The sequence below is a fragment of the Electrona antarctica genome (genome assembly GCF_951216825.1).
Source record: "Electrona antarctica genome assembly, chromosome: 6".
NCBI lineage: Eukaryota > Metazoa > Chordata > Actinopteri > Myctophiformes > Myctophidae > Electrona > Electrona antarctica.
Window position 1 is genome coordinate 37,596,996 of NC_136811.1, and position 20,413 is coordinate 37,617,408.

The window sequence follows — 20,413 nt, forward strand, 5'->3', positions numbered from 1 at the left end:
ACCCCTGCTGGCTGTGACTGTATAACAATAAAAACAGTGGTCATTGTGTGGACATGACAGTAATGTGTGAAGTCTCTTGATAGGGGGCACATTTATTGATCTGCCCTCCCTTTATCCTTCCTTACACTACATTTTAGTATAAGCTATATCCTGTTTGTTGATCATTGTATTCTCTAGACGGTGGGAGTTTATTCTTAAAGTCACCATGTTCCTATCAAGGTCATGTTGACATGGAAAATAACTAATAATTGGGACACATTGCCATTGGCAAAAAGCGAGACAAATATATCTTGTAGTTGTGGCTTGATATTGCAAATAGTGTAAATTCAGTTAATGACAGGGATCTAACCCCTACTGTATATAATTCTGCATCTGTCTAACCAAAATTACAACATGTAGCCTATACGTGGATGTTTTTATTAAATTTTTTTGATGTTGTGCCTTGTTATTTTTCTTTCTATGTGCAATAAACTACATGATAATGATCCAATTCGGCATGTGTAATCACTATGTTATAACACTTTTATACAATGTGATGTCATTGCATAAAAGCACTGTTACCAATGTGTTACACTGTTTCTGTTATGACTACCTGTTTTTTGTGTGTCATTTGTTTTGAGAAATGCCCCTGTGCCTGCAGAAATCTGTGTGAAGTGAACTGTTTGGTCTGGTGCTGGTATCAGGTATAGCCTACTTGTTTTTTCAAGGATTAGTAACAGGCCTAACTATCATCATTCAACATTCAACTTCTTCCCTTCTGGGAAACAACAACAACGATGGAGCTTACACCAAAATTATTTTCACTTTACACCTTTAAAACAACAATCTGGAACCCATTGCTGAGCTGAATCTGTCTTGAGAAACCAGTAATGACAACATACTATCAGTAGGCCTACAATATCTCTGTGATTTTAGTGGAATATAGATAGTACACAGTGCTCTTGTGTCTAGCAATAAAAGCACCCTCCAAAAAGTCTAGTAACTAAATGGGCCCCAGAGTATATGCAGTACAAGGGCCCACAGTTTATTTCTGCTTCTGTTCCTTATGAATAGGGATAGATATCCATTCCAGACAATACTTACAAAAAACACACACTTTTATGTTCTTCACTAAGTTCACTGACATTTTGTCATAGTCAAAGTCTAAAGATTATACTGAAGAAACTGGTTTGACACATATCTAAGTCCAGAGCCGACATAATAGTTCTCACGCCCTTATAACCCATATATTACGTGTGTTGTTGTGCAACATTTTCCATGTCAGAAAGCTAAGAGACTTGTCCATGAAAAGGGCACAGCTGTGTCTTGTCCAGTCAAGAAAGAGCTATGTATGGAAAGTAGGTCACTGAGAGGCTACTGCAAGTCACATACAGGTCATAAAGTCTTCAGTTGTTGTTGGCGAAGGTGCCAGGTGGTTCACTAACTTGCCAAATTTGACTGGAACAAAACAGTCAAAACAAAAACATGTATGTATAGGCCTAGGCTACTATTAAAGGGAATAAAGACATGTGTAAACAGAGCATAAGAAACAAAACCTTAAGAGAACAAAACCATAAGAAAAGTATAAACAAATGGTAATATTTCTCTCTCTATCTCTCTCACCTACACACGCAGGCACGCAGGCATGCAGGCAGGCAGGCACGCACGCACGCACACACACACACACACACACACACACACACACACACACACACACACACACACACACACACACACACACACACACACACACACACACACACACACAAACACCCCACTGTCCCACACGTAAACAAACCAATGCTAGGCCTTCATTGGGTGTTAATGGTGGAGGGTAAACCATCAAGGGGAGTTTCACATTATGACTCTGAATGGTGGTTGGTTGAAGTGTACTGAGACATTCACACACAGGCCGTGTGGACACTGAGTGGCATGAAAAGCAGCAGACAGCCATGACATTTTCACGGAAGGCAATCAATTGAGCTTAATGTTGTGCATGCACACACCTTAATAGCGACCTTCCCATGTAACAATGCTTCAAAGCAATTATCTACAAGCAGGTCATCCATCACTTGATACTTGACAAGAGGCCACTCTCACAGCAAGAGGGCCACTTGTTTGTCTTTTCACATTCATCCGGTTGTAATCGGAAGGACAAGTGGTGTTGAGAATGGGGTTTTGGTAAACAGAAATGAGAAACTATCCAACACAAAGGAAAATATACTGTTAGTGTTGCGTCACAATGATGTGGCCCAAATGATTATATAGACCAAGTGAGGTGTTCTGCCACCATTCTGCAATACTGTACTGTGCTATGCTTATGCACCTGTTGAGTGTTGAGTGTGACAGAGAGGAAGTCTTATTAGAGCAGTCTCATTTGCTTCTAATCATATTTTCTGCCTTCCTGCCTTCTGGCCTGTTGGATATATTGGATCAGGGAGGAGAGGAGGCACTGCACTATGTATGTAACCATTAGTCTTGATGCCAGACCTGTAACCCCTCCTGTATTTGGACACTGTCCATACACTTACATTAGACATAATGCATGCATACATGATTATAGACATCGAAACTATCCAGCATAACCTGCAATTCTTGACCTATATTGATTGTCAGATCACTTCATGTAGGCTACAATACTTTTTTTCAGGTCCCAATTATTGTATTACTTAACACACTTTTCAGCTTTGTGAAGCTAGCTGGCAATTTTACCTCAGGCGAGTGTTATGACCTGCTTAAATTGTAATTGAAATGTCATTGTGCCTTTTTGCCAGAAGGACATCATTTTAGATTAAGCTGACCTGATTATGTCAAGAAATTGTTATCTGATAAATAAAGATAGTAGACAGTCATCCCTATAAAGATGTGGTCATGAACTGTGGGTCATGACCAAAGAATAAGGTCGCAAATATAAGCGGCCAGAATGAGTTTTCTTCGACGGTTCGTGGTTAGTGGTTCTGGCATCTGGTTAGAATACCTCTCGAGCGTCTCCCTAAGGAGGTCCTCGAGGCACGTCCCACATGGGAGGAGACCCCCAGGCTGACCAAGGATGAGATGGAGGGATTACATCGACTCACTGCCCTTGGAACAGTTACTAATGTTGCTTTGGAGAGGTAAATCTGGAGCTCTCTGGTGGAGCAGTTGCCGCGACCCAACTACGGATAAGCTGTTGAAGATGGATGGATGGATGGATGGATAAGACTGGTTTGTACAGCGCAATAAAAATGTAACTATCCCATCACAGTTGTTGTTACCATGTTATTGACTTGCTCATTATTCCCACTGTACTGTAATCCAGTGCCCCCTAATTAAAGGGAAACTCTTTCCTGGGGGTCTTTATGTGTCCAATATGGGGTTTTAGATATTTTAGATTGTAGCAGTGAGCCCAGTGTCTCTGATGTCATGGACACTGGGCTCACTTACTTCCTGAACTACATGTTGTCTCAGTAAGGCAGCCCTCCCCCTATCCACAAGCGTGAGTTCTTTCTACCTATACGCTTTAAGACATAGACCCGCCCTTGGTGACGCCCCACGCGTCTGATTGGCCAGAGCTCGTTGTTGTCAATGTCAGAAACAGTCAGAGATGGTGGCACCCTGTGACAGATGATGACAGGCGATAGGCGTAGTATTCTAAAGGCATGCACAGATGACGCTCCAGAATTAAAGGCAAACGAATATTGTTTATGCGGTTTGCTTTGATTGAATGAATTGTGATTCGATCTGGCTGTTCTAATAAATAAAGTGTTTGTGGTGATTAGCGTGTGTCCGTATTTACTAATATTGTTTACGCGGTTTGCTTTTATCGGGGACGGCGACAGATAAATGTTGGCGTTTTAATATTATTATCGCTAAATCGCTAACGTTTTAATATTATTATCGCTAAGCTTCTCCCTACTTCTCTCCCTACTTCCTATACTCTTCTTCTGACAGCAGTAGCATAGCTAGCCAATAAGAGGGTTCGCGGCCAATCAGAGGCAGGCGGGCCGCGCGGGGCGTCACCAAGGGCGGGTCTATGTCTTTACGTAGAAAGAAATCATGCTATCCACAAGGAGGAGCAGTGCACCAAAGCATTATGGGAATTGTAGTCCTGCAGGAAGGAAGTGAGCCCAGTGTCGATTACATCAGAGACACTGGGCTCACTGCTAAAATCTAAAATATCTAAAACCACATATTACCACATAAAGACCCCCCGGGAAAATATATGTTAACGTCATTAACATATATTTTTTTGCAAAAAGGTGAAGTGTCCCTTTAACATTTGAGGACCCCCTAGAAAACGAGTTGCTGCAACTCAAGGGACAATCCTCTAGCAAAATTAATAAAAATAAATAAAAACATTAAACTCAAAAATATTAGTTAGACTCCTTAGATTACTTTAATTATTAGATGATAAATAGTAAATAGCTAAATACATAACACAAGATAGATAATTTGAATTATTTATTAATTTATTTGAACGTTCGGCAAGATACATTTTGTGGAAAGGGAAATATAAAAGAGCCTAGGAGAAGAATATACCATTGCAATCTTATGAAATCCTGATTTCACTGTTTACCTCATTAATCATCAAAGTGCTTTTGTAATCCTCTCTCTCTCTCTCTCTCTCTCTCTCTCTCTCTGTGTGTGTGTGTGTGTGTGTGTGTGTGTGTGTGTGTGTGTGTGTGTGTGTGTGTGTGTGTGCGTGCGTGCGTGCGTGCGTGCGTGCGTGCGTGCGTGTGTGTGTGTCCCTTTCATGCCCAGATATGAACTATACACAGTGTTATGTCAGAGTCATAGTGACAGGGGCCATGGGGGTACTTATCAGTGGTCCACTGGCCCATCGGCTAGCCCCCCGACCCATTAAGCAATTTTAATATAGGATACGATCCAGCAGAGGCGTTTCCAGGAATTACATGTTGGGCCGACAATCAGAAGCACTGAAGGTTTTCAAAGAGTTATACCTGCCAGACGAGTAGGCTACAAAGGCTGAAAGGCATGCATTTGTATTCCAATGGGTGATTGAGGGTCGTGCTCTACGCGCAATGGCCAATCCACTGCCGCCTGTCCTCGCCTTATTGTAAATACGCCACTGGGATCCAGGCACTTCCAACATGGATATTTTTGTCTCCACCAGGCTGAAGGCATTGCACACCGTCCATCCGTGTGTGCGTGCGTGCGTCCGTCAGTCCGTCGGACGGTCTGTGTACAGCTAATCTCCGGCACCGTTGCCACGGCCCATGCCAAATGCGCACACACACCTGTCCATTCAAATTCTAGACGGGCCTGTCCCAAAGTTATTAGTGCAGCCGCGCCCGGCAGCCGGCGAAAACTAGAGTTCTCAACAGGCCCGAAAATTAAGATCTTACTCCCCATGCCAAAGCACCAGCACTCGCCCAGAAGTCTGCTGTCACCCAGGCGAATATGTTGATCTGACCCCCCATTCCAAAGCGCCAGCGCTCGCACAGCAGTCTGCTGTCACCTAGGCGGATGCATGCACGCGATCTCGCCCTTCAGGTGTTTTACTGCTTTGTAACTCTCTTAAAATATTATTAAAGGACCAAGCAGTTCTGAAAGAACTGGGTCCTTTTTTGAAATTGCTATTTCTTTTCTTCCGCCAAAAATAGCAGTTCTGGCTGAACCGTGCAGTCGGTTTTCGCGAAATTTGGAGATATGGTAGAGGGCCATGCCAAACGGTGAGGATGCGAAGCCCACAACCATTGGCCAAAGGGTGGCGCTATATTGAAAATGCAAACTTTGACCAGGCATAGCTCATGAACCGTTTGACCGTTGGCAATGAAACCTCAACACACATATGCGTCTCCTCATGCCGAACAAGTTCCGTGACCTCTAGATCACCCGCCATTTTGAATTATATGAAAATCAATTAAAATGCATCTCCTCCCAGGATCTTTGATCAAAATGCACGAAAACTTCTACACGTGAACTTTGGACCTATACGGACATGGGAAAGTATAGTACGGTATAGTAAGGTTTTATGAGCCAATGAAAATTGCCGTTTTGTGAAATTTTGTCTTTACTTTGTTCTGTTGTAGTGCCTGTGGCTTTTCTGACCTCTGCTGGTCTAACGTGCCTCACCTGTCAATCACCTGAGATTTCTGGCTGCCACACCCTTAGTCAGCTGTTCTTGATTAGTTGCAGGCTATATAAGTGGACCTGTGGCCAGCAGCTCATTGTCTCCCAAACTGAACAGTTGTGTTCCCTTTTTGTTGCTGTTATTAGTTAAGTTTCAGATGGGCTGGTCGTAAGTATTCTTGTCAATCAGTCCCTGTTTTGCAATGCAGGATTTTAAATAAATGTGTAATATCTTTGTAAACTTTTGATCTGACTTTGTGTCCTTTTATGTTAGCCCTTGGTTGAGCCAAGTTTAAAGGGCCGTAACAATGCTAGAAACTGATTTGTTTAGTGAGAAACTTGTATAAAGAACTTGATCCTGATCAAATCAGGTTCTTTACTCATGAATTGATACTGTAGATTATTTGATGTTGTACAACAGTGATTTTGAAACAAAGACTGATTTGGACACCTGGCCTTTCAGTTCAGGTTTTTTGTGTCCTGAAAGGATTCCCTTGCATGGATGGTTCTGGTACCGGATGGTACCCAGACCTGGCGAGCCGACCCGGAACTCTGAACCCCCCTTCACCCACAAATGTGGTAATCTGGTTCTCCAAATTGGAGAAAGAGACTGCTTTCCCTGAACTGAATAGGAACTGAACTGGGACTTTTCAAGGCAACAACTTAAAGTGGGCCCCATTTGTTTGTTTTTCATGAATGTTCAAAGCTGTTTATTTTCTCTGAAGTTTAATAATAATTTTTCAGTTAACCTTTAATCCCTGTTTCAGACTCATTTCATTGGTTTTCACTCATTGAGCTCCTCATCCGAATCTGGTATATTTTCTGGTTTATACGCAGTCAATTCATAAATCTTTATACCCACCTTATCATTAGTTATCCTTGTGCAACTTGCTACAAAAACACTGAATGATTTTGCTTGTTAGCTCGGTAAGTAGAGCTCTTGCCTTTGCAACACAAAGTCATGGGTTCAAATCTGGGCACCGCCAACTCTGTGTATGAGTCTTCAAGAACCTCCCACTATAAAAAACCGACCCTGTCACAATTCCATGGTCTTTTTCTCAAGTTTAGTCTTCCATGTTTCTTGTGCATGTAAGAGCCATAGTGGGGGTTAACGAGTCCAATCCAATGCACCTGTGTGATATTAGGAGGTTAACATGACCTGTAGAATGCAGCTCTGTGGGTTCTGAGTTAATTGTATTAATGAGCCTTAGCCAATGGGATGCTCCTTGCCATGTTGATTAGCAACTCATATTGTCTGGGGGGTTTGCTGGCAGTGTGAAGTGAAGCAGCTTGGGAGCAACACAGTTTTTGACCACACATACACACACAGAAAGGAAATAAGTTTTTGTATTGTTTTTTTGATCAAAGTAAAGAACCTTTTTTGTACAATACTGTGAAGAACTCCTTTTGTGCGTCAAGCTTTTGCCCTAACCGTAGACTGCTACATTTAAGTGTGCAAACTTAAAGAAGAGGAAGTTTGCCACTACATTCAAAGTCAAAAACTTTGCTCAAGAACAAAGAAAGAAAAGAAAATGGATGTTTCTGACCAAAGGAGGGCATCGAAACCCACAGAAAGAGCACTGGAAGACAGACTCAGCAGGTTCATTGCAACAAGAAGAGGTAAATTATCTCAACTTTCTACCATGATAAAAACGATGGAAAATTTAAAACTGGATTGCTCAAATGTGAACGTTGTGGAAGAGATGCTAAGAAACAACTTTTGCAAGGCAAATAAAGAATTTGAAGACATTAATGCCGAGGTGATATCCTTGCTAGATGAAGATGAGGGACAAGCTGATCAACAAAATTGGTATGAACCCAAATCAGCACCCATACATGACTTTGCGGAAAATACAGATAAATGGTGTTCTGCAATGTGGATAAAATTAAGAGAAGAGAATGCTTATGCAAGTGAATGTCCAGCAGACACACACCATGAAGATGATGTACGTGTAGAGGACAGCGTGTCTCAAGTTAATACAGTACAGACAACCAGTAAGAGAACCCTAGGCTCATCTGCTGGCCATAAGTCATCAGCTTCATCTTCAAACACAAAGTCTTCACGGTCCACAGCGACCAAAGTGTCAGCAGCACGTATTATGGAAGAAGCAGAGCGTGCTGCACTGATCGTACGTTCCGCTGCCTTAAAAGAAAGACAAGCACTTGAGATTGAAGAAGCACAATTAAAGGCTAAAAAGGATCAACTAGAGGTTGATGCTGCAATTGCTGCATCCAGTGCAAAGCTCAAGGTGCTTAAAGAATATGATGATGATGTCAAAGAAGGCAGTTGCACATCAAGTAAGCGCTCACAAAAGAGAAGTGAGGCCAGGCCAACTTTAAGTGTTGCTGCAGGAGGACACGTTTCAAGCAGACCAGTGCAACCTGCACAAAACACGCAGCAAGATAAATCTCATGTTTTTGATTATATTCTGAGATCAGTTCCAAGCACGCCGATGCAACTTGCACAAAACATGCAGCATGATCAATCACATGATAATGGTTACAGTCAGAGACATGCAACAAGCAGACCGGTGCAGTTTGCACAGAATACACAATATGACCAATCTCATGGTTATGGCTACAGTCTAGGACATGTTTCAAGCAGACCAGGGCAGCCTGCACATGACCAACTTCACAACAGCAGTCATATGCAGTCAAGAAATAAGGAAAGTGAGCTGTGTCAAGTTATGCAAAGGCAAAACGTGATTACTGAAATGCTTGTTAAGCAACAGGCTATGTCTAACCTCCCTTGCAAGGACATTCCAGTGTTTACAGGTGACCCTCTCACTTACAAGTCCTTCATCAGGGCTTTTGAGCACACTGTGGATAGCAAAACAGACAGTTTGAAGGACAAGCTTTACTACTTGGAGCAATATACAAGTGGGGAGCCACAGGAGCTCGTTCGAAGCTGTGAGCACATGTCGGCAGACAAAGCCTACAAGGAGGCGAGAAGGTTACTCCAAAGGCATTATGGAGACGAACTTACTATAGCCAATGCATATCTGGATAAGGCATTGAAATGGCCTCAAATCAAGTCTGAGGACGGCAAGGCATTAAGTGCATATGCCCTGTTTCTGATTGGCTGTAGGAACTCCATGGCTGACATAGAATTCATGGACGAATTGGATAATCCTACGAACATGCGGGTGGTCGTGTCAAAGTTACCTTTCAAACTTAAGGAAAGGTGGAGAACAATTGCCTATGAGATCCACGAGAGAGGAAGAGGACGTGCAAGGTTTTCTAACCTAGTTGATTTTATCGACCGTCAGGCCAAAGTAGCTCTGGATCCTCTTTTTGGAAATGTGGTAGAGAATCGTCAAACCACAAAAGAAAAGGAGAAATTTACGAAAGTGAGAACCAGCGAGAGGTCTGGTAGGAGAGAGAGCAGTTTTGCTGCCGGTGTTCAGGACACAACTGCAGCAGCAACAGGTGTACAATACATGACAGAAACAGCCAAGAAGAACACTGCAGTAAAGGATGTGGCTATAGCTTTCCACAAACCATGTTTACACTGTCAGAAGAATCATGCTCTTGCTGTTTGCAACAAGATTAAAGAGCTGACAAACAAAGAACGGATAGACTTCCTTAAGTCTAAAGGCCTGTGCTTTGGATGCCCAACACCAGGGCACCTCAGTAAATATTGCAGAAAGAAAATAACGTGCCAGACCTGTTCTCAGTTGCATCCAGACATACTCCATGTCATAAAGGAGGATACCATTGCACCCAAAAGGGATGAAGAAAGCTGCAGCCGGAGTGCAGTTTCCAGTGCCTATGTGTCACTGGGTCATGAGGCGTGTGGAAGCACCGGGGCTGGAGGAGAATGTGTCCTAGCCGTGGTACCAGTAAAAGTCAAATCCCAAAAGAGTGACAGATACGTGGAAACATATGCCTTCATAGACCCAGGGAGCACTGCAACTTTTTGCACTGAAGGCCTACAGAGAACACTGAACCTTAAAGGAAAGAGCACCAAATATCTTCTAGACACAATGAGTCAAGATGGTCATAAGTTGATGAAGAGTTGTGTTCTTTCAGACCTGGAGGTGTGTGGAATTGAAGGAAATACCTACATTGAACTGCCGAAGGTGTTTACACACCCCCACATCCCTATAAAGAAAGAAAATATCCCACAACAGAAAGATATTTTGCAATGATCTTATCTGAAGGAGGTGCATCTGCCACACATTGAAGCGGAGGTGGGTTTACTCATAGGTGCAAACATCCCTAAAGCCATTGAACCTTGGCAGGTCATTAACAGTGAAGGCGAGGGGCCTTACGCCATCAAAACTGCCTTAGGATGGGTGATAAACGGACCCCTTAGAAAGGGAGATGTCACCAAGTCAGCTGGTGGTAAACTGCAGAGCTACACCGCTAATCGCATCACGGTAACAGACATAGAAGAACTGCTAGTTAAGCAGTACAACACAGATTTCCCGGAGCGAAGCTGTGACGAGAAGGATGAAATGTCTCAAGAGGATCGTCAATTCATGCACCTAACCACAAGGTCGGCAAAACTGGTTGATGGACATTATTGCATGGGTTTGCCCTTGAGAAATGAAAACATCAGAATGCCAAATAACCGCTGCATTGCCATGCAACGGGCTGATACTCTCAGGAGAAAATTCAAGAGAAATGCAGAATTCCATGAGGATTACAAGGCATTCATGAAGAGTGTAATTGAAAAAGGCTATGCCGAGAAAATCCCTGTGGAGCAGCTTGGTCGCAATGATGGCAGAGTGTGGTACATCCCTCACCACGGGGTGTACCACCCAAAGAAAAAGAAGATAAGAGTAGTGTTTGATTGCACTGCTACATATCAAGGAATTTCACTAAATGAGCAGTTACTCCAAGGACCGGACCTCACCAACCCTCTGATTGGTGTGCTATTAAAGTTCAGAGAGCACCCCGTAGCACTGATGGCGGACATAGAATCTATGTTTTACCAGGTGAAGGTGCCTGAAGAAGATGCAGATCTGCTGCGGTTCCTTTGGTGGCCGGACGGCGACCTACACGGCAACGTGGAAGAGTTTAGGATGAAGGTTCACCTTTGTGCCACTCCTTCAGGAGAGACAAAAGTGGCTCACGCCACAGAGAAACCTCCAGCCAGGAGATATCGTCTTGATAATGGATGAACGTGCCACTCGAAACTCCTGGATCATGGGCAGAGTAATAAAAACGTTACCAGACTCCAATGGTGCAGTGAGTCGAGTTCGTGTGCAGACCAAAACCAACGTATTGGACAGACCCATAACCAAACTCTGTCTGCTGAAGCAAGCATTGTGATCTTATGAAGACGTCAAGAGAATTATGGACATAATGATTACTTAATTTGTGTGATGAATATGTTATGGCTCTTTGTGTTTATTTGTGTATATTTGTAATTGTTTTTGAGTTAATAGTAAAACAATTAGGGGCTGGAAATGTAAGAGCCATAGTGGGGGTTAACGAGTCCAATCCAATGCACCTGTGTGATATTAGGAGGTTAACATGACCTGTAGAATGCAGCTCTGTGGGTTCTGAGTTAATTGTATTAATGAGCCTTAGCCAATGGGATGCTCCTTGCCATGTTGATTAGCAACTCATATTGTCTGGGGGGTTTGCTGGCAGTGTGAAGTGAAGCAGCTTGGGAGCAACACAGTTTTTGACCACACATACACACACAGAAAGGAAATAAGTTTTTGTATTGTTTTTTGATCAAAGTAAAGAACCTTTTTTTGTACAATACTGTGAAGAACTCCTTTTGTGCGTCAAGCTTTTGCCCTAACCGTAGACTGCTACATTTAAGTGTGCAAACTTAAAGAAGAGGAAGTTTGCCACTACAGTGCATATTATTCTTATTTCCTTCCTGCTTGGTCCGGCCTTATCGCTGCTTGCAGCGATCCTTTTCTAGTTATTATTATTGCTACTATCATTTCATTTTTATTTTACATAAATACTTAAAATGTGTCCTGTCTTCTGCTTGCCTCCAACACCCCTCCTCTTTTGAGCCCTTATTGGTCTCTCTCTGCCAGCCTATTTTGGTCTACGGGTGTATTTCACCTTTAAAATATAGAAGAGCTCAAAACATCCCTGATAACACAGGCTGCACGAGGGGAATGCAAAAAATTAACAATATAAATGCAAGGAGGAAGTCTATTTCAGTGTTTCGTTCTTTAAATATAAGGCTGTGGGGAAGAGTCCAAACCGTTTTGTTGCGACAGCTCTAACTTGACTTTAGTCTCATATTATGTTTAATACTCCCTGCAGCTCTGTTCATCATTTTTCCAAATAATAATGTTGGATCCCTTGGGTCTCTCTCACTCTTTCTGCCTCCCTCCCTTCCTGTATCTCTCTCTTTCCTCACCACAGCCTCTCTCTCTTCCCTCACTCTCTCACTTCACCAGGTCTGGCTGTTAAGTGGTTATGCACAGAGAGACAGCTCCCTTCTACTGACAGGAGGAAACTGAAGGTAAGCTTCTTGAGGGTTATTTATATTTATAATAATAATTATTATTATTATTATGTTAAGCCTTCATATATTTCCTGATTTGGTTTAGACAAATTAGACTGTTATTGTTATAGTGATGTTATTCCATGTTCAAATTGTATTTCAACATGTTAAGGACGTGTATTTGATTAGAAAATCATTTGAAGCATGCAGTTGTTCGTTTGCTGCATTGCTCCTTTTTTGTTGTATTGCATTTGAGGTAACCATGCTGTTATTTTAAAATATAAACAATTCAAATAGCATTTCATCTGTCTCTTATAACAGAGGGTCTGATGATTTTTGAAATACTGTGACTAACGCGTGTGACAATAACTCATAGGTTTATTGCCACATGATATTTCAACACAACATCCCCGGCCCGAGATTGATGTGACTGTAGACTACAGTATGGATGGTCTTATATACACACACACACACACACACACACACACACACACACACACACACACACACACACACACACACACACACACACACACACTCTCTGTCAATCAACATATTCACCGCCATAAAGAAAAGAGAATGTCAGAGGTGGTGTGGTGTAATATGCACAGTTGAATTGAGAAATACTCAACCCTCAAGTCAGCTTCCGTAAAACTAATATTCCTGCCATGTTTGTGCCCATATATTCTGAATTATTTATTTGTGAAAAAGCAATAATAAACATTGTGACAGAAGGAATTGAGATACTGTAGGAAGGGGTGCATAATAACCCATTTTTTTGAAAATACATTATTAATTTCTTCATCCACATAGGCAGTCTTGCTGTTTGGGAGTCATACATTTATATCTGCCTGGCTGATAGGAGCAACAAAGCAGTTACTTATAACTGAAGAATGTTTATTTTCAGTCATATAATCTGTTGTATTTACTGTATAATTGTATAATTTTATGTTTAGCCAACATTGGAGCATTTTAAATGATTTGAATGTTTGAGCCATGCGCTGCAACATTTTCCACAACATAAAGACCAGGTCATTAGTAATGAATGACAACTGTCATTTATGGCAGGGTCATTTAGGCCTAGGCCTACTTTCATCTAATCTCCTTGACAGCTTGACATACTCTTTTAGCTGTTTAATCTACTGATTGCATATGTTCATCCCAAAAGAGATTGGATTTAATCATTATAAATGACCATTATTTTTGAAGAACAATTCCACATAATTTCTAAAGGGAGCAGTTTGGAGTCCATTTTGTTACTTTCTTTGCATGTGGGACTGCAGGATCAAATAGGGCCTTACTGTAAGTTCCCAAACCAGGGGGTTGGGACACCCAGGAGGGTAGAAAATAGCCTACATTTTCAGGTGGGTTTATAGAATGAATCCAATCAGGAGAGAGTACTACACAAAGATAATTTATCTGCTTCAATTTGGTAGTGTTCCAGTTCCAATTTTGTCTCATAATTTTCTTATCTTGTCTTGATTGTTCCTAATTAGGGGAAATTGGTATCCCGACCTGAAAATGTTAGGCTACTATAAAGAGCTGGAGAGGTGGGCAGATCCCTGAACAAACTGCAGTATATCAACAATGATTGCTATGGCATAGAGCTATTTGAGCAAAAAGTGTGTGTGTGTGTGTGTGTGTGTGTGTGTGTGTGTGTGTGTGTGTGTGTGTGTGTGTGTGTGTGTGTGTGTGTGTGTGTGTGTGTGTGTGTGTGTGTGTGTGTGTGTGTGTGTGTGTGTGTGTGTGTTGTGGTGTGGTGTGGTGTGGTGTGGTGTGTGTGTGTTTACTTTGAAAGCGAGTTTACAGGTTCTACCTTCTAAACTTAATCTCTCCATCTGGTTTCCAGGCAATCATGCTCCTCACTGTATCCATCATGGCCATGAACAAATAGCTGAAACCATGTCCCACATCTTAAATGGTTGCCATGTTTACAGGGGCCTTTACATAAGTAGGCATGACAGAATAGTGGATTTGATATCGAAAGACATCTCTTCCATTTTCAGGTCCTCCATCATGCTTTATAAGCATTCTACTGTGAAGCCGAGGATGTTTAACCTGTGTAATGATGATTCTGTGTTCTCTAACATTTCAGCTAACACCCCTGATGTCATTGTTGTAAATGAAAACCATAGAGAGGTGTTCATTCTCGAGGTCGGCTGTACCTTTGACTATAGCCTGGAAGAAGCCGTTCTAACCAAAGTGCTGAAGTATCAGCAGCTAGTGCAGACCATCTCACAGCTAGGCTACAGATGTAAACTTTTAGTTTGGTGGTTGTGAGGGGCTTACAAATGGCCGGCCTTTCCAAAAGGAGAGCCAAGCAGTTAGCGAGGTACTGCTCAGTTTCAGCCATTATAGGAAGCCGCTCAATTTGGAGGAGGCGTTGTTTCCTTTATCCATGATTTATGTCTGCTGCCCTGTGTCCGACATGTCAGCTGTACTGTATGTAATGATGCTTTGCCGTCCATGCACGTTGTAACTGGCTGCTCTCCCACTGTCAAACTGCACTGGCAGTGTTTACCGTATGTCCTTTGTACAAGGTATTCCTGTACTTCTCATTATGTGGACATAAATAAACATTTCAAATGTGTGTGTGTGTGTGTGTGTGTGTGTGTGTGTGTGTGTGTGTGTGTGTGTGTGTGTGTGTGTGTGTGTGTGTGTGTGTGTGTGTGTGTGTGTGTTATTTATTTATTTATATATTTTCAACCACCATTTCTTCCTATATTAGATCCTTGTACTGAGCCTCAACATAAGCAGACATGGACGAATGGGAGTTTTCCACCTCTTTAGGAACCATGGAAGTCAAAGATGAGAGCAACACAACATCATCACCCATAAGTATTTAGCCTTCAATAAATACAGTCCATCTTTGTGCATGCATGAATGATGGCATACATTTTAAATGTACATGCCTCATACATTTGTGATGAAAACCTTTTTTTTTTCTTGACTTCCCAGCATCTTGTGAGAATCTGGAGTGCTATATGGTTCTATTAGAAACAGAGAAGAAGGCCATCGGCACCATTTGCTTGCTGGCCGGTCCCTTCACCTTGCTGGAAAACGCTCTGGTGCTTGGGGTGATTGCAGCCACGGCCTCGCTGCGGCGAAGGCCTTCCTACCTGTTCATTGGCAGCCTTGCCCTGGCGGATGTGTTTGCGAGTATCTTCTTCACCATCAGCTTCTTGGACTTCCACCTTTTCCGCGGCAGCGACGGGCCAACTGCTTACCTCTTCAAGTTAGGCGGCGTGACCATGGCCTTCACTGCCTCTGTGGGGAGCTTACTGCTCACCGCCCTAGATCGCTACCTCTGTATCCATCAGGCGCCCCTCTACAAGGTACTGTTGACCCGCCGGCGGGCCTTGCTGGGCCTGCTGGTCCTGTGGAGCACCACTATCTTCATCGCCTTCCTGCCTCTTATGGGCTGGAGGTGCTCAACGGGCCTAAAGCCGCCATGCTCACTCCTCTTCCCCTATGTCAACCTGAGCTACATGGTCTGCTGGGTCAGCTTCATTCTGGTGGTTCTGTCCCTTATTCTCATAGCCTATGCCCTCATCCTGTGGACAGCCCATCGCCACGAAGCCTCCATGACTGGCCTGCAGGTGGTGACTGGAACAGGTCAGGCACGCATGAGGATGGACATCCGGCTTGCGCGTACCTTTGGTCTGATCCTACTCATACTGGTGGGATGCTGGCTTCCTGTGCTCTCCTTCATGTTGGCTGATGCCGCTGTGCTGCTGACCCATGGCCAGCAGAGGGCCTTCGCTTTCTGCAGCACCCTCTGCCTGGTTAACTCGGCTATCAACCCACTGCTGTATGCCCTGCGATGCCGAGAACTGAGGGTGGTTCTGCTGCAGCTGTGGAGGGGCCTGGTTCAGCTGGTACACTGCCAAAAATGCACTTGGAACACAAACCCCACCCTACACTCAGGAGGGAGCACCGCTGCCTCTGATGAAGAGGTGTCTAGAGGCCCACCAAACACCATAGCAGGGCAGTTGGACAAGCAGCAGCTGGATGTCATTAGAAAATGAGGGAGGCGGAGGAGACATTTGTGGTGTTCAGTTCAGCTAGTGATGATGGTGAAAAGTAAATAATAATTGGTGATAGGACCAGTGATGGAAGAAGTACTCAGATATTTGGTTTTGTACTTAAGTAAAAGTATCAATTCCACAATGTAGATTTAAGTCCTGTATTTAGTACTCATTATGCAAAATTGCTCATTTCGCAATAGTATTATTGGACTGTAATCAATAATGCAGCTTATTAATATGTTCACCACTTTCATGTTGTAGCTGGTAAAGCTGGAGCTAATTTGAATTACTTTATGTGATACATTAAAAAATTAATTTGTTTTGTATTAATAATCTAAATCTGCGGATAAGGCTGTTAAAAAAAAGTGCAACATTTGCCTCTGAGGTGTAGTGGAGAAGAGGTAGGCTAAGTACAAAATGAAAATACTAAACTAAAGTAAAAGTACATCAAAATTGTACTTAAGTATAGGCCTATATGGTATTATATATAACTGTGAACTCAGCCATATGAAGGAACACATACAGTACATCTCTGTTGAGTAAGAATCACATTAGGTATGGTAAGGTAAGGTAAGGTATGGTAAGGCTTTTTGTATAGCACATTTCATAAAAAGGCATTTCATAAGAAATAAACAATAGAAAAATAAAAAGCTAGCAAATGAATAAAAAAAAGGATATACATTAGTAGGCTACAATTGGGTTGCAAGTTATCTATAATAAGTAGATTTCATTTTCTGTGATTAAAAATAATATAGTATATTAGAAATAGATCTACACTGCCAAATCCTTTCTCTGAGAAGCAAGGCAAGGCAAGGCAAGTCAATTCAGTGTTTTACATACAATATTAAACATTGAGAGACACTAAGACAGATAATTAAGTGAGTGCAAAACAAACACAATAAAAAATAAGGAAAAGAAAAAGTACAGGGCCGATCTCCCTAAACACCTACAGGATTACCCTGTAAGTGTAATTAGTGTCATAACCTTTAGAGAGGAAACACCTATCTCCCTAATAGCAAACACTTACACTACAGTATTACCCTATAGAGTGTAATTGGTGTAACAACCTAAAAGCTTGAGGAAATGAGGAACAATTCAATGGAGTTCAATGGACATGTTTTTTGAGTGGTGCAACCACTCCTATAGGGAGCTTTGTGTGTTTCTGCCTGGCTGTGTCCGAGCACGAAAATAGCGTTTTTCATCACCAAGACCCCCTTTCCACCGGTTGGTTCCCAATGGGAACCGGTTCAGTTCTTTTTGGTTTTTAGTCCATGAGCCAGAGCTCCAAAATTTGTGGGCAAACTAGACCTATATTAAATTGGTCACATAGGTGCGTTAAATCACGTTTGAAAGGCTCTTAACACGCACGCACGCACGCACGCACGCACGCACACACACACACACACACACACACACACACACACACACACACACACACACACACACACACACACACATATATTAACTGTATATATGATGATTTCGGGTGTGGCGGTACAGTACAGTGACAGACAGTACGGCTCGCCGCAACCTGGCCGGCCCCCTGGTGCGTGTTCCTGGGGATCTGGATGTTCTGGGACCCCCACACAGTAACTCTGTAATTTCTCGACCGCTTCGGACGCGGGTCGGCTCGCCGCAACCGGGCCGGCACCCTGGGCTCGTTCCTGTGGGTCTGGAAGTTCCGGGGACCCCCTGGGGACCCCCACACGGAGTTGCAACACTCACTTCACACGGGTGTGATTTTTCTTCTGATATTACTTTCAATGGGGTCACATTCTCTTTCTATTATATGAAACACAAAAATTACCTTACAGTGTACAAATGTACATCTCAAAATGGTCCATTTGGTTATACATTTGTACACTATCAGAGTTAAATATACTGAGGATTTTACTGGGTATGATGTGACCTTATGACTCATTCTACAACCTTTGACTACCATCCCATGTCAGAGCTTTGGGGGCTTTCTGTTGTGAATTTTTGCCTTTTCTGACTGCTGACTCTGAACTGCTGACTCTTTGGTTCAACACACAGCAGAAAGGTGGACATGTGGATTCTTTTTTGAATGTTTGTCCCTGACCATGCACGAAAAGACGGTGCTGTTGGGATTGTACGCAATGTTTTGCCACACGTGACAACAATGTGACAGCAATGTACCAAGAGAAGTGGGACAAAAGTCTGGGTCAGATTTAACCCAGAGCAGACACACTTTCAAGTAGTAAGAGAACAGAGAAGTGACACGCACGCACGCACGCACGCACGCACGCACGCACGCACGCACGCACGCACACACACACACACACACACACACACACACACACACACACACACACACACACACACACACACACACACACACACACACACATCTTTAAAATATTTATATTTTGTCTTGTTGATATTAAATACGCTTATTTGAAGCAACTTATTATCAAGTGAATAAATGTCTTATTTGAACATCCTCAATTTGGGCTCTTGGCTTCTTTCCTTACAACATTCCTCAGCTGAGTTGAGTGAAGCTTGATGGGCAGCCAAATGATACTGTAGTGTAGCCAAAAGGTGCAATGTTTTGGTTAGATAGAGTTTACAGTCACCTCCTCCTCTTATCAACAAAAACAACACACAGACATGCTGGAGAGTGGAGACGTGTCTGCCACCCCAGACCAGTGGTCTGAAGAAGGGAAATTGGGAAATGGTGATGAAGACAGACAGACAGACAGACAGACAGACAGACTAGTGTTCAATTATTATTGCATGATATTGAATATAAAAATGTGTGCTGTATTTGAACACCTGTGATTGTGTGGAATCAGTGCATGTGTTGAATTGCAAAAGATTTGGGCAAAATGTGAATGTTTTCTATCACTTCAACAACATTGTTATAGCTGCCTGCCTTGGCTCTATCATTATTCATTGCAATTCAATGTGATGATAGAAGTCCCAGTTCGATGGTACTGTCCATTGCGGACTTGCACAATGCATATCTCCTAATATCTTTCTAAATAAGCCCTATCTGTGACAATTCACCATCCCATTTGAAGTCCAATCACCAGTAAGACACCCTGAGGGAGAAGGGCGAGGTTGCGTGCACGCAACCGCCTGGGTGATGGCAGGCGCTTTGGCATGGGGGGGTCAGATCAACATATGGAATGAATTCTGTACTGGCCATATATGGAACGTGTCTTGAGTGCACAGGGTTTGATGAGGTCAGATCAACATATTGTAATGATGGTGCTATGATGGTTCCTATGCCTCATATTGTTCTTATTATTTAGCTTGTTGCAGCATAAGTGAGTATCTCGTATTCCTTATATAATCTCACCTTGATAACGGAATTACGTGTATGTGGGGGCGGGTACATGTATGTGGGGAGAGATTTACCTTTCCGGTTCATTCATTGTGATTGTGACGCTTGCTGGTTTTGGTGTGGACCTACGTTCCTCTGCACCGAAGCTAGAGCGCACTGAAAAGCCTGTAATAATTACTGCCATTCTGATACATAAAGAGGTTAATGTGTTATTCCTCGTCCTGGACATTCCTTCCTCCTGCACGTAGACACTGAAGTTACCCCTTGTTGACGTCTCGCAACAATATGGAATGTCAGAACAGGAAGGACAGGTGGGGATGATTCAACATATGGAATGTCAGAACAGGTCAGCTCCATATATGTAGGATATCCCTCCAGATGTAGGGTTGCTGTTGCTGGCCGGCTCCATATGTGATGATCCAGTCTTCTCCATGTATGGTTATCCAGGGTTATATGAGGTCAGTGTTGTGATCTTCATATAGGCGTTTATTTAGGCTATTACCTAATAGCCTAAATAAAAAAATGATTCATGTAAGCTAGCAGCAGCACCTAATGTAATTCAATTCAAATCAGTCCCAGTCCCACAGCTGCAAATCCCCC

General features: G+C 42.8%; 1 protein-coding gene across 1 annotated transcript; it reads left to right on the forward strand.

Moving 5' to 3' along the window:
• Positions 1-12,396: 12,396 nt before the first annotated feature.
• On the forward strand, positions 12,397-16,506 carry cnr2 (cannabinoid receptor 2; the record flags this gene model as incomplete). The annotated part of the gene is made up of 3 exons (XM_079503744.1): positions 12,397-12,496; positions 15,207-15,316; positions 15,437-16,506. The coding sequence occupies exons 2-3, from the start codon at positions 15,238-15,240 to the stop codon at positions 16,504-16,506; spliced, it is 1,149 nt and encodes a 382-aa protein (XP_079359870.1). The 5' UTR covers positions 12,397-12,496; positions 15,207-15,237.
• Between the last annotated feature and the right edge of the window lie 3,907 nt (positions 16,507-20,413).